Source organism: Drosophila nasuta, chromosome 2R (assembly GCF_023558535.2).
Source record: "Drosophila nasuta strain 15112-1781.00 chromosome 2R, ASM2355853v1, whole genome shotgun sequence".
Classification (NCBI taxonomy): Eukaryota; Metazoa; Arthropoda; class Insecta; order Diptera; family Drosophilidae; genus Drosophila; species Drosophila nasuta.
The window spans coordinates 7,086,380-7,102,395 of NC_083456.1; the positions used below are offsets into that span (position 1 = coordinate 7,086,380).

General features: G+C 34.0%; 1 protein-coding gene across 5 annotated transcripts in view; it reads left to right on the forward strand.

The window, feature by feature from the left end:
• Positions 1–16,016, forward strand: part of LOC132786230 (tight junction protein ZO-1) — a 111,520-nt gene that overhangs the window by 42,877 nt on the left and 52,627 nt on the right. For all 5 annotated transcript variants that reach the window (XM_060792708.1, XM_060792701.1, XM_060792699.1 and 2 more), the window contains exon 2: positions 2,350–2,425. In XM_060792708.1, the coding sequence (XP_060648691.1) occupies positions 2,350–2,425 (76 nt within the window). The remainder of the gene's footprint in view (positions 1–2,349; positions 2,426–16,016) is intronic.

A 16,016-nucleotide genomic window follows, 5' to 3' on the forward strand; every position in this document is an offset into this window, starting at 1 on the left:
GTCAGTTGACTGCGCTCAGTTTCAGTTTAACCGTGTGTATCCGTGAGAAATTCTATGTGGATACTCTCACGCATGTCTCTAGGATATGCACGAGTGAGTTTCAGGCCCAAGCGCTTCGCCAATTGGTGCACTATTTTCCATCAGTGATTTTTTCATTTTGCTCTCCACACTTCTGTTGGCTCAATTAGCATGCTACCTGGCTGGGAGCACTAGCAACAGCTACTATTGACGCCATTGAATCCCAATGCTAAACTCAAATCCAAACCCAAGCCCAAGAGCAAGTCAACGTGGCTCGTGGTGCTGCCGCTTTGGGGCGCCGTTAACACTGGCAGCGGTACAAACAAATTGCAACAGGTTCAAAAACTAATTTGCATGCATGAAATCGCAAAGTGAGCCGAGACACGACCGAGACACATCGAGGCCTGACAGTCACTTACCAGTCCAGCTCTAGATCCAGCTCAAGTCATATGGCAAACACCAAGAACAACAACAGTAACAGTAACAACAAATCAAAAACCCGTCTAAAACTATACCAAACAGCTGGGCCCAGCCCCGTCAGTCCGTCCGTCTGTCCGTCCGTCTGTCAGTTCGTCAGTCATCAGAGTCCAAGCCATTGTCTGGCTCTGCGGTTGGTCTCTATTTCGCTCTCTGTCTGAGGCATTTGATCTTTGGCCAGACAGCCGCTTTTCAATTGAACTTGAAGTGTTTTGCCGCAGCTATAGACTTATGAACTGATCTACCTATAATCAAAGCCATGTTTAATATATACCATGCTTTGTTGCCAGACTGTCTGTGTGGCAAAGTTCTTGAGTTGCTTTTAGCATGATGTCTTCGAGCTGTGCCAGTTTCTGTATAGCATGTAAGATGTCTATAAGAAAGAATAAACATAACACTTAAACAATGCTAACTAGATACAAGGCGATTTGAAACTACATCTTTTTAACAATTATTATTATCAATAGGTTTATTTTAATATATTCAAAATAATAAGTATCTTTCTTTTCTTTGTATGTAGTTTCTATTATTAATTTTTAAGTACAAATCGTGAAGTTGTTTAAGAAATAATTTTAAATGACAATTTGGTATATTTGGTTCTCTATTTATCTACTTTGAATGTAACATTCATTATATTGATATACGAAATAAAGTATTTGGTATAAATTAGTATTTTTCGGTATATTTATTTAGTATATTTTAATGAGGATACCACACTGAAAATATGTAGTGTGTGTCTCAAAGTCGAACATACTCGACTGTAGCTGAATATAATAAAATTAATACGTATCTTTCCTTTATATTAGTTCATATTATTATTTGGCTTGTTATTCATTTTTGAATACAAATCTTGAAGTTGTTTATATTACTTTGACAATTTGGAATATTTTGTTTTCTGTTTTAAATGTAACATTATATCGATATACGAAATTAAGTTGGTATATTCGGAATATTTCAGTAATTTTGGTTAATTTATTTGGTCTATTCTAATGAAAATACTGCACTGCAAATAGGCAGCGTGTGTCTTAAAGTCGAACACACTCGACTGTAGCTTTCTTACTTTGTTTTTGTTTGAAACCTTATTGAGTCTTGTTTACGAAACTGACTTCTGTACTTAATTGTTCCACTTTAAAAGGGTATCAACTGTGGGGGTTCAAAATGTTTATGCTGCCAAATATAACTTTCCATTTTTGTATTAAATGATTTCAATCAATTTGATCAGCTCACAATGTATTCAAGTGTCTTTCAGGGCCCTTGTTCGTAACTCTGCTGATTGACATTTGTCGGCATATTGACTGCTCCATTTCAATATATAAAAACATATACATATACATATACATGTAGATTATCATTCGAGTACGTTATTAGAATTGCGTTGGTTGTACGATCGACTGTGTCATAAATCAAATGATATCTATAGCTGCATATAAGGTTAAACATTAATGTGGCTTGGCCAGAATGTTTGTTATTGTCGTCCAATCGGTGCGTAAGTTTCAATGTTTCATTTGCAATTCCAATTGATCTCTCAAAGTTTTGTGTGGCTGCTCTACTAATTATGATTTATAAGCCATACGTTACGAGCAGCTTAATTTATGTAAGGCTGGCTTACCGCATTTGAAAAGCGTTTGTGTAACTATTACACTTTTATCATGTTTTGTCTAACAAGAACGCGATATGAGAAAAGTCATAAATTAAATACTCGAACAATATGCATAGCATTAACATATGCGCCATTCACTTGCCACTCTTAACTAATGTGAATGCTTAATGCAATTAGTTGTGTTTTGATCCAAAAACTTATGAATCACTTAACACATCACATTTATTTATATATTCCTATTTTATCTTTTACAGATGCAGCCAACAGCGAGGAAAGCCCCAGTGAGGAGAAAATTCAAAAGGAAATCGAAACGATCGATTACATTGACAAGTGAGTTTCCCATTTTAAAATAGTAGTTAAAAAAAAACGACTATTCCAAAAAGGTGTCAACATAAGACAAATGAAATACAAATGAATTCAATCACAGCTCTGACAGCCAATCTTAGTTGTGGCTGAAAAATGCTGTACAAACTGTAATTTGGAATTCTAGTTTTTCCTTTTTTTTTCGTGCTTGCACCTATGACAAAAACGCCCTTTGAAAAAAACACGAATTAAATTAGACAGTCACCGAAGTCGTCGACAGCAATTACATGTGGAATTAACTTGTAGCAATTTCAAAACCATAATTGTTTACTAATCTTGGCGTTGGTTCGAGCTGCAGTTGCCGTTTACAGTTTGCTCATTTTGCCGTTACCGGAACGTTGTGCAAATTGTGTATACGCCACGTTGACCAATCCTCAAATTGACAACGCTGATTGTTGGGTGTTGCTACTACAATTGCTTTGCAGCTCAGTTGTTTTTGTTGTTGCTGATTTCACATGAACTGCAATTAGCAATTGTTGCTGGCTTAATTCTCTTTCGACTGGCTGACCATAACTTATCATCGTGAAACACGAGTGCTCTGTTAATTATTAAATATCGTAAATATGAATGCAATGTGAAGTTCACATTTCAACTGCCAATTGAACAATAATTGTGCATTTGATGGGAAGAGTTCTCAAGCTGAAAGTGTTAGGTAACATTAATTAAGAGCTGCATATATGAGGTGCATATTATTAAACATGGTTATTATGAATGCTATGTGAAGTATATAGAGAGAAAAAATCTATTGCAAGTCTTGATTTAATTATGTTCGATCTTTTAAGGAAATATAAAACTTGAAGGAATATTAAATCAAGATTTGTATGCATTTAAGATTATGCATTTAAGATTTTTAAGATTGAAACCTTGCTTGTATTCTAAATTGAAAAGAAGATTGTAAATCTTAAACTTGAACTTGAACTTTTTTAATCCTAAAAGAAATTTTGCAAAACGATTTTTAGGTCGAAAAAATCTTCAAACAAGATTGTGCTCTTCAATCATCATTTTCAAATTAAAAAATCTTTAAGTTCGAAAATATCTCAAATTCAATTAGTGCACATTGTTTTACTTTGCGTCTTGAAATAATCATTTAAATTTGTTTTAATTTTAAGCTAATTGTTCTACTATGTAAATATTTTTTTTATAAAAAGCAAAATTTTTGTGATCAAGCTTATTAGGAAGGAATTCATTTATGTTAGGACGATTACAATTTCAACTCTTATAATAGGTATTCATTTATAAAAGTATTATGTCACATACTTTTATACTTAATACTATATTTCCATAATATTGTCATTTATAATTATCACCTCTTTTAAACAAATCCGTTTTACACAAACGTACTCGTATTCCATTTTATTGCATTCTGTAAATGGAAACTTCCGCTTGTAATGGAAAAAGCAGTGTTGCATTATATATAGAAAGTTGATAGAGTTCTCTCTTTTTTTCCACGCTCATGCCAAATAAGTAGCTAATTACAGAGTCATTGAGCGTTGTCTTTTTTCCAGACAGGAGACATGAAACCTGCTCAGCTGTAAGTGTGAATTATGCAGCAATGTTTTTCTTAATTATTTTATTACTTGCGGTCATGAGCACATTTAAGCCATTTGTGGACGTCAATTGGACAACAACAAGCGTCCAAAGCTGGAGCAAGTAATCTCAGTGTTTCACTGTCTCAGTCTCAGTCGCAGTCAGCGGCTCAGTGATCGCCACAGTTGTTACCATTTATATGGCCAATGAACACGGGCGGGTTTGTAAGTTGGCGCAGATTGCGCAATATTTAATTCAGTTAAAAAGCCGCCAAAATCGGCTGGTGTGGCAGTTTTTGCTGGCACCGGCAACTTGTTAACTTTTTTCCAACATTAAATGGTAATTTTTTCCGTCGTTTTCTTGACTCTTTTTTTTTTGTTTTTGTTTTTTGGCTACGATCATGTTGCCCGTCCAATCGTTGATGTGTTTAATACATAATTTCCTTATCGCTGCGGTTTTTATATCTCTTGATTTTTTTTCGATTTTTGCTGCAAGCTTGCTAAACTTTTTGATATGTGGTCGAGATTTTGCTTCTTGAAGTTTAATGACTTTAAATAATTATGACATTCAAGTTGTACTTGTTGTTGTTGTTTTGCTGTACTTGTAGTTGTTGTTGTTGTTGGCTTGTTGTCCATTGCTTGTACTACACTTTTTTGGTTTCTTACTTGCCTGACACTTGCCTGAGAGTTCCCGCTGCAAACTTGTTTGGCCGTTGAAGCTATCACATCTTGCACAAAAACAAATATGTATTGCAGTATTATAGCCAGGCAGCGACATTAATTAACTTCCCATAAGATATTGATTACCCATGGGAGAAAGACGGATGGTAACTACATGACACTTGTTACTTTGTCGCTGGAGCAGAACAAAAGACTTAGGCAACAAACTTGCAAAACAATTATTTGAAAGCTAAAGATTTGTTATCTTTATGATTTTACTTTTTTAGATTTACATGCTTAGGGGTTTTTTGAATTTTTATAATCAAATAAAACAATCTGAATCAAGACTAATTTCACTTGAGTACTTAATTACCAGAAAAATTGGAAATACCTTTTATAGTGTTGTATAATATTATATGTATGTGTGTGTTGAATACAATTATTCCAACAATTTGCTGGGATTTCAGTTGGTTTTGTTATAAGTTTTTAAAGACTTACAACTTACTTTTCTTCACTCGACATTACTCTAAACCAATCTGAATCGCAGCATATGAACAGCTGCTATTTTAATTATATTACACCCACAAATTTGAACACTAGCCTCAATTAACAGCTGTGCGCTAACAAATAAACAAATGTCAAACATATTTGGGTGTTAGATTTGAGTTGATAAATGAAGCATCTGTTGGGAAGTTCATTAAACTCGAAAAATAAAATGCAAGTGACTATTAAAAATGACATGAACGAGCCAGAGTGTAGAAACTTTTAATAACGCCGATAGTAAAAATTGGAAAAAAAAACAACAGCTTAATTTAGCTTTATGCCATTAAATTTGATGACAGCTCTTCTTCCTTCGCCCACAAATATGCAAACGAGATTCAGGTGCGTTGACAGGTTAAAAGTCAAGCAACTGCTTGGTCATAAATTTAAAAGCATCATCAGCATAATTAGAATGTTATCGGTTGCGTTATTGAGACGATGCGATAAATCGAACAAATTGAGCAAAGTCATCTCAACTCCTACAACTTAATGCGACAAATGGTCAATGTATCGCTTTCTTTTGCTCAATCACCTCAAAGATTTCACTTTCAAAGACCCCCATATTGAAAAAAGCGAGGCTTATTTATAGTGTGTGTATTGTTAACGTTGTTTTTTTCAGCGTCATCTTCGCGGTTCGTGGTACTGATAATCGTTAAATAAAAACTGGCTCAGAAAACGGGCTCATGTATGCAAATAAAGAGACGAAGAGTCAACAAACGCACGAATCGATGGCAATTTGTCGCATCGCGCGTCCATGATCGTTGTTTTATTTTTTTTGGTTGCTTCTCCATTTATTTTTCTCAGGCGTAACGCATATAAATTAACATACTACGTTTACTACGAGCATAAATCGTGCGAATATTGAACGCTTTATTATGAAATTTCCTACGCAAAAAATTTCATGTGCAAAAACTTTCACTGAAGTGGATTTTGTTTTTTAATTGCAGATATTTTGTTAGGATTTGCAGTTGCATGATAAAAAGGCAAAAAAAAAACTACAGCTATTAGCTTCTCTCTTTTTTTGGCGGACTTGTACGAGTCTTGCCACTTATCAAGCATCAAAATAAAAAGCGTTGGCAAATTATAAGTAGTTGGACAGCACTTGAAGTTGCACTTGCAAGTTGCATGCCTCAGTGTTTGATGAACTTTTGGCTGAGGAAACATCCCATGGCATATCATTACAGCGAAACCCCGCGAAGAAACAGGTGTAACCAGTGACGGCGATTACGTGACGTTCGACCTGCCAGACGATTATAATAACAATAAAACGACAGTCGAGTCAAGTCGAAATGCTCAAAGAGGAGTTTATTTGTTCGACTTTGCTTTTTTCTGTTTATTTTTTGTTGGCTCTTCGTTGAAAATATCAAACGGTCGCCTCTTTGGTGGATTTAACATAACAAAACCCTATCAAATGACGAACCAATAAATACAGTTTATAAATAGCCTTAAGCTAAAGACGGCTAAAGAGCAAAAGACTTTGTCGATTGCGCAGCCAATCGATTTGGTTATCAAAGTGCCAAACAGATGTTTCTCTTGTGCTGGGAACTTTGAATGGCGCCTGCATTTAAGATGTGAAGAGATAATTTCACAAATCTTATATGCACAACAAGCATTAATGTGCATTTCATTTTACTGTAATACAACGTGTTTAAGCCATGTAATCGGAAGTGCTAGACACAAGTTGCCCCCTCCAAACTCTATTGCAACTGGCTATTAATCAAAATGTTAACTACAAAAGTCCAGCGAAAACTAAAAGCTGTAACGACTTCGATACAATCGAGCATAACAAAAGATTTTCTTTCACGAGCAAGCGAGAGAGAAACACAAAACAATGAAGCAAGTTTGTCGCCTAAGTCTTTTGTTTTGGCTGCACATTGACAAAAATAAATAGCAAAAAAGCAAACAATAAATACTTTGCTTTGATAAATTAATATGTGAAATGACAATAAAAATATTTTCGCTTTATGTTTTGTTGTTTTTGTGATGGCTATTAAAAACTGCATTTAGTGCTCTAATTAAACGTTTATCACTATCAGATTGGCATTGCAACATCGCGCAACAACGTCCCACAAAAATGCGGTAAAATGCTGTGGAAAACGCAAAATATTTCAACGCTTTTTTCCAAGCGCGACTTACTCAATTTGTGGGCGTAACGTCGGTGCCCACTTTTATTTATTTTCGATTTGGTTTCAGTTTTTTTCGCTTTGCGCTTTTGTTTTTATCTGTGTTTTTTTTGTTGTTGGGTGGACCACCTGCAATCATTACGGAGCATTAATAAATGCATTTTATTGGCCTTCCAAAAATGGTACAAATATTCTGGCTCAGCTTTCACAACAACAAAGCTTATTGTCGTGTCGCCTGCGGGGGCAGCAATTGCGGCACGAGCCTGAATGCAAAATAGTTAAAAGAGTAAAAAAAAATGGGCAAAAATAATGTGAAAATCTGGGCGTTGACTTTGCTGTTTGAATTTGTAAGCCCACTTGACACATAAATTACCGTATTTTCATAGGCTGCAATTGGGAGCAAGGCGACGCAAACGAACCTCATTGACCCAAAAAAAAAAAAAAACTGCGTTAACCATTTATAAACCGTTGTGAGCTCAGAATGAAGTCGGAACAGCGGCAGCAAACCGTTAATATGGCAATGTCTTTAATAATAAGCCAAAGCAATCGAAATTGTTAGTTTGCCGCTGCAAACGCTGACGGTTAAAATTCAAAAAACGTTTGCCATATGTGAAATTAGCATATGAGTAGGAAATGCACGTGAAGCATTTTAAAAACCATCGTGAAGCCACGTCCAGACCAAACCAAACCAGACCAGACCAGGGCATTAGCATATCGAACACGCTCGCCACTCGAGGAAAACTTAAACTTATATGTAATCATAATAGACGTCAAGGGGATTGCAGTAGTAACACTCGAGGGGCTATTGCATGAAAATTAGCCAAACATGCAACATGAGGACTGAAAACGAAAAACTATCCAGTAAGAAAACTACAGTCGAGTGTGCTCAACTGCGATATACTGGCTCATCTCGCTTAGAATATAGGCTAAACAGTGCTGTATTATTCTAAAAATATACCAAAAGTGAAATTTAGTATATCGATATCGCAATACTGCACTCAAAATATACTATAGAGTTCAATATATACCAGATTATCAGCCAAAACATTTTAGATACTAAGATACTAAAATGTACTATAGTGTTATTGGTGGATCTATCTTCAAAATTGCGCATGTTATTTGATTTTTGTCAAGTTGCGGTGCGGAAGTGGACATAAATTTGAAGAAGAATAATTTATCTACATGTAAACATAAAAAGTGCGGTAAAAAAATGATAGCCTCTTATAGCCTCTGAGATCTATGTGTTCATACGGACGAACGGACAGACAGACGAAGATGGCCATATAGTCTCGGACATTGACGTTGATCCAGAATATATATACTTTATGAAGTCGAAGATGTCTTCTTTTGCATCTTACATACATTTCCAGCAGTCACAAAGTTATAATACCCTTCTACCCTATGCGTAGCGGGTATAAAAACTGAAACAGAGTTAGAGACTAAAGACAGCTGTTGGCGCTCTCTGACTGGCTGCCTGTCAAGCGTTTTGGGGCACACAGAAAGGACGACGGTGTCGGGACAATGATCGTGTTGCAAACAGGGGCAGGTACTGCAACGTATCCAGACAGCTGAAAAGACAGATAAACAAGTTGTGTGTACACTCGCATGTGTATATATTTCTTCGTCTTATTTATATATGCCAAAGACGTGCCAACTTTGAACCAGTTATAAACAAAGCAACTTGGCCAAGCAGCCAGCAAACAAAGCAACCCGAAAACTTGAGGTGTGAGTTGTGTGCGAGCTATGGCGAAATTTGTATGCCTTCCACAATACAAATTGAAATGGGGGCTACCGAAAATTACAAATCATGGACAGTCTATCGCATACGATGATATGCATATCTCCTAAAGTTGAATGTGTGAATGTGTGTGTATGATTATTTAATTTATTGTATTTAAATATCTTACGGGTCAAATTTCATAATACTTGTAATTATATTATTAGCAGCATTTTGTTATTAAGAATTGTCCTATTATTTAGTTTGATACTGAGATCTCTTAATATATATTTTATATTCAAATATGTTGCTTATCAAATGTGCTAGGATACATTGACTCACATCGAATAAAATTATAAAATTCATTAAAATACCAATCAAATTTAATATAAATTTTTTTATTAGCAGCATTTTGCTTTTGGGAAATTATTTAAATATCTTGATCAAGTTTTTATTCTCTAATATGAAATATCTATCTCATTTATATTTAGCTAACGACCAAGATTATTAAATACCATTAGACGTAATTAATAATTTAACAAATTGAATTTTATTTGGACAGTATTTTAATAACTTAATATTGAGAATTCTAAAATAAGTTTAGTTTAATATCTGAAGAATTGTAATTCTCAAATATTTGCCCTGTTCAATTTTTGTCAGCTAAAGAAAGAATTCCATTCAATCTTATAAAATTTTAAATTTATTTAAAATAATATTTAGAATTCTAAAATAATTTTGCTTCATATTCGATATAATTACTATGCAATCTATCTTTGTCTTTGTCATGTATAAATGTATTTTCTTACTCTATAAATTTAAATAATTGCCATGAATGTTTGTAGGGTGTCTGAAGGGTATCGAATAGTTCCACGCTCTCGACTAAATTTTGCTTAGTTCGTTTGAGTTGCTGGGCAAATGTTCCAGCTGAGGAAAGACAGCGAACGTTTCGAGCTGCGCAGCAACGAAACGATAAGTCAAGCTGACACAAAAACAGGATTAACTCCACCAGGCAAAATGAGTCAGAGCTGCAGCAGCAGCAGCAGCTGAACTACAAATCTGCAACTCGCTCAAGATAAATTGGCAACACGCGCCGCAGATGCTGCTCTGTTCCCGATTTCAAATACAAAGCCGAGTCTCAGTTCCTCTCTTGTCTTGTAAGTCAGTCTGCGATAGCAGCTGCTTTTTTGGTTTGCTGTTTGCTGTTTGCAATTGCTCTTTTGACTGCGTTCGCTAATTGTATTGGCCTCTTGTCCGGGGCACCAAAGTTCAAAATTTTGTGGTTAATTGTCTTACAATTGATTAACTCTGAACTTTTGCGTCATTAGACAAGAAAATCGGAGAGACAAGTAGAGCCAAAGCAAGAGAGTCGGATAGAGAACTAAAGTTGAAACCGCACCCAAGGCAATGCCAATATAAACGTTCATCATGTTGCCCAGTGTCCTACAGCAACTGGCTAATTAGTTGAAACGGTTGAGGGAATCAAACCCCCATAAGCTCTGAAATAATTACGATCCATTCGCTGCGCAAATTAAATTGCCACTGGTTTTTGGTCAACGAAATGGAATGGGAAATGGGGAATGGAATAAAACCAGGGTAGATGACTTCTAGCTGTGGCTTTTGGCAAACGTCGTGATGGCCAAATCGCCAAAACTATAAAACAGACTCTGAGACTCTGATATTAACTGGGAACTATGATTGCTTCTATTGGACTCGGAGTTGGAGCCAGACTCATAACTTTATGACTCAATCCATGTTTGGCTGGCTGCAATTTATTTGTTTCCTGGTAGCTGCTACACCCAAGAGCAGTTGTAAGCTGTAAATCGTTGCAGTTTTTTTTTCTTTTTTTTTTGGTGCCTGCAAGCAGAGCAATTGCATCTCGCAGTGCTCTTGTTCAATGATTTAATGTGTGTGCCCCCCAAATTGGCTTGTGTCTTGGTTAATTTCACAAAATTCCCCTTTCATTTCAATTTGTACATTTTTGCCTTGCAATTATTTTTGTTTTATTTTTTGGGCTAGTCATCCATTCAACCATAGACAATCGAGGTGGACTTGCTATTTAATAGGCAACACATACAAAGCTTTCTGTTCCATAGCTGCAAAAGGTTAATTGGGGATTTGGGTGTGGGGTGATGTCTTTTAGGTTGTTCACACAACACTTTCAATTGGGACAATTGAGGTGATTAAAGATGAAATTGGTTAATTCACATTTTTTCTGAATATGTTGTATTCATTAAACTAGTCTTCTAATAATTCAATTTAATTTTTAAACAATTTTTTTTAGTTTTGTGCAACTCATAGTTAAGCTCCCTAAAATGTTTACATTTTAAAAAATTGTTGTTACATTTAACAAATCCGAATCGCAATTTATTGTTTGATATTTTTTCACATTCTTTAGTTTAATCAATTGTTCTATTGTCAAAATTTTAGTATCTTCACATTGTCGCATTAGTATTATATGTTTTTTTCATATTATTCTCACTCATTCATTCAGCCATTTTTTAAAGTCTGGAAATTGCATTTTTGCTTGAATGGGTTAAGTACACATCTTTAAAATTTGTTCATTAAATATATATTTCAATTGAGGTGACTAAACCTTCAATTTGTTTAACACAGTCTTTTCATAAATTTATTACATATGTTTTTAATTTATTTAGATTTTGCAATATTTGGTGATGATCTATGAAAATGAAAAATGTTATTTCTAACTGGTTTCTACAGTTTCATTGTTTTATATTTCTTGTAATTAATAGTGTATAATTTCATTATTATTATTATTAGGTTGAGCAAACATTTTCTTCTAGTAATCGTTTAGTATATAATTTTCTTCAAATGATTATATTTTAAATGTTTTAAATTGATTTAACTGCAATTTTAGTTTTTGGTTTAAACACATATTTCAAGCTCTACATCAAAACCTAATTGATTCGAAATTTTCCAATAAATTTTACTTTAAAATGTTTATTCACATTATAAATTTTAAAAATAATTTTAAAAAATATATTACTTCAAGAGTCGAACATTATTTACTCTGTGATTTTTGGAATCGTGCTGTTTTTATAAATAGTCAAAGCACATTTCCCATCTTCATGAAGCTTTTAAACAAAAGTTCAAAAGTCATAAACTGTGTTTTGTAATTGGTTTCTTCATTTGTTTTTTAATTATTTATATATTTTTGCTTTTTTTTGTGGTCGTCAATTGTTGTCTTTGGCGTTTGCGTGTCAAACGCATTGCACAGCTTTCAGCACCTAAATTTTATTTCCATATCGCCTGTCGTATGCAGTAACATGTTTTTTAACAGCTTTTTGCATGAATACATCTATGGCTCATCATAAGAGTATTTATATATGATGTGTACAAATTAAAAAAAAAAAATATGACAAAAAATATGCACAACGGCAATAACACGTTAGAAACATGTTTAAGTTGCTGTTGACGGTGCATTAAAAACGTAACCTTGAGTTTTAGTACAAGCGTTTGGTCTTAATGAATACAACTAGTATAACTTATTGCTACACAAGTTAACATACATACTAAGAGTGCCAAATATAAGTCTTGGATTTCCTTTCTAATGATACCCTCAGCTACGATCTAGATCCACATTGAATTGTCAGAGCTATTAGAGTCAATTGCAACATCTGAAGGTATCTTTTAGGCCGTAATCCATTTGCACGCACGTAAATAATTTAAGGTACTTACTCAATTATCGCACTTTATTATCGACTGATCGCTGTTCGCTGATCGAAGACACTGCGGGATCTCCACTAGAGCCGAGCTAAACCTTTCATCAAAAGACTTTTGAAGTGTGTAATTTTAGCGCCCTCGGCCAATGAGGCCCTTGAAAACATTTTCTCATTATGTGAAATCAATACCAGCATTTTATGCTCACACTCTCATACTCTCTCATGCTTGTATATCATATTCGCAGCATTCATTCATTTGTTGGCAATAGCAATTGTTCGAGCGTTGATGGGAAACTCGATAACAAAGTAATCACTGCTTTCAGTTTGAGATTCATTAAGACCTCAAAGTGTTAAGTAAAAAAAAAAAAAAATAAGAAAAAAAAATGGAAAGCTTTTTTTGTAGTAGCTTAGCAATCATAGAGCTGAATAAACTTCAAGCGTATAAATTTATTACTCTTACTTTTATTTTATGGCTGAACGTAAAATTTGTTATTTTCTAATTTTAGCATTGTCAAATTGTCTTTAAAATTTGTAAGCTTAGCTCATCACTTGAATATGTAAAATTGCATTTTTGTCAAAGAAAGTCTTATTTTTATATAATATTTATTTCCAATAGCATAGAAGGTAATTTAACGGGTTGCACCTCATTTATTGCCGTAAGTAAAAGAAAAGAAGTCAAAGAGCTGGATAAATTTGAAAGAGTATAAATTTCTTGAATTTACTTTTCTTATCTGGTTAAAAATTTGTCATTTTTTTATTTGACATTGTGAAATTGTCTTTATAGTTTGTGAAGTTAAGTTCATAATTTGCATATTGGAAGTTAAATTTTTACATAACATAGATGTTAATTTAATAGTATGCACACTGTTTATTGCAATGGGTAACAAATTAATCAGAGAGCCGAATAAACTTCATGCGTATAAATTGATTACTCTTACTTTTATTTTATGGTAGATCGTAAATTTTGTTATTTTCTAATTTTCGCATTGTTAAATTGCCTTCAAAATGTTGAAGATAAGTTTATAGCTTGAATATGTGAAATTGCATTTTTAGTCAAAATAGCAACATAACGTAGATGTTAATTTAACAAATTAAACTTCTTTTATTGCAATAGGTAAAAAAAGAAATCATAGATCTTCATAAATTTTAAGCGTATAAGCTTGTAACTCTTACTTTTATTTTATGTTTGATCGTAAAATTGGATATTTTCTAATTTTGGCAAAGTCTAATTGTCTCATAATTTAAATATTTAAAACTTCATTTATAGAGAAAAAACTAAAGAGAGTGTTTAAAGTTACTTATTTTTGTTTAATCATAGAGCTTGATACATTACATTTTATTATTTTCCAATTTGGATATTGTCAAATTGCTTTAAAAATTTGTATGTTAAGTTCATAACTTAAATAATAAATTTTTTAAAGTTTTTGTTGCTGCATCAATAACTAATTTGCAATACTCTTTAGCAAAGTAATATTAAACGAATATATTACTTTTAATTGCCATATTTTATGCTTGGTTTGCCATGATATCCATCTTGGCCATATCAATTCTCTGTCATCAGAGATCAAATAAGCGATTTCATAGGTATTGCAATTGCGAAATTATCTTTTTTTCTGAGCTGTTTTAAAGGCAATTGCGAAGACCATGATTTATGGCCGCTGCGGCGTAATTAAATGGCATCCCAAACAGTTGAAATAAAGAAACAATTTGGCTTCGACTCGTGCCGACAAAAACAGTAAACACAAAAAAAACACAAACACTAAACTTAAACTCCCAACAATTTGCTGTCTTACATTCAGCCGCAAGACGGTAAATTTATTTTTATTATGGCACCGGCAGCTTGTCACCATAATTATAGTGTCTGTCTGTCTGTCTGTCTGACTGTCAGTCACTGTTTGCTGTTTTTCTTGCACTGCGGATTTTCCTTAACCGCGTGAGATTTCCCCGAATTTATGAATGTTTGCAGACTCAACTCAGCTGCTGCTGCTGCTGCTTAAAAAGGGTTGCTATTAATAAAATGTGTAGTACTTAGTTTTGGTTGTTTTTGGTTTTGTTTCTGTTAGTTTTATTAGTATTTTAATTTGGTCGTTGCTGTTATTTATAGTGACAGATGCAGGGCAATGTGTTTTATGGGGGAGGTCGTCTCCCCTTCAAACAATGTTTGGCAGCTCCAGCGATTTTAATGGCCAGAAACTTTTAGAAACACACTCACGGCACAGCATTTGCTTAAAATGAATTCCAAAATATTGTACACGAAATATATTTATTTTTAAGAACATTTCTCGTTTCATAAGTGATGTCAGATGTTGATTTATTATAGTTCACGGCATGAGTTATGAGACAATGGGTGAACAATATGTTCTCAAAGAACTCTTAATGGATTATCATAGAAAAGTAGAAATAATTTAATGCAATATTGCCGACATTATGTAAGTGCAACCTGTTGAGTTTTTGCTCAACTCTGGGGCACGTGACATCATTTAAATTTCCAACTGCTGTCATCAAACTAAATGAACTGTAATACTATCTCAGGGGTCCCTGATCTCTCCGTCTGTCTGCGATGTCTCGATGCGATTGCATCTGCATCGTTTACAAAATTATGAAAAGTTTTCTTTTTCTTTTCTCGTATTTATCGCTCCCCTCTGCGACTGTTCATTGCCTCATAAAAGTCAACTACAAATTGCAAATGCAAATGCGAATGCATCAGCAGCTGTTTCTCTTTGTCTTTTTTTGTCCCCGTTGCCATCCCTGTCACTCACTCCACTATATATCTCTAGCGCTATCTCTATCTGTACCTCCATCTCTGTCAACTCTTGGCGGATTCGTGTTAAGAGGTTAAAATCATTTGACATCTTGCATTATAATTACGTTGCACTTTTTGCTGCTGTTGCTGCTGCTGCTGTGACAACTTCGTCTTGGACATGCGAGTTTTATTTAATTATGTCTTGACACAGTCAACCTAAACGAATAAGTTTTTAATTGGAACAGTTTATGCTGCAGGTGCTGGTCTGGAAAAGAATATGCATTCATTGTTTGTCTTGATAAAGTTGTTTCGCTTAAATTTTTGAACTAAAATTATTCAAAAGTACAAATACAAATTATATTATTATTCAAATTTTTTAGTTAGTTTTTTTATTCGTTTCTTCTCAGATTGAGGGTCGTGTATTCGCGAGCTGCCAATCTCCCAACCTTAAAAGAACTATCGAATGAGTTCTTGAACTATCGAAGATATATCGATATAATTGCTTAAGCACTAATACATATTTTATATATTTAAGTATTTAATACTGAATACTTATTTGAGAATAAAAG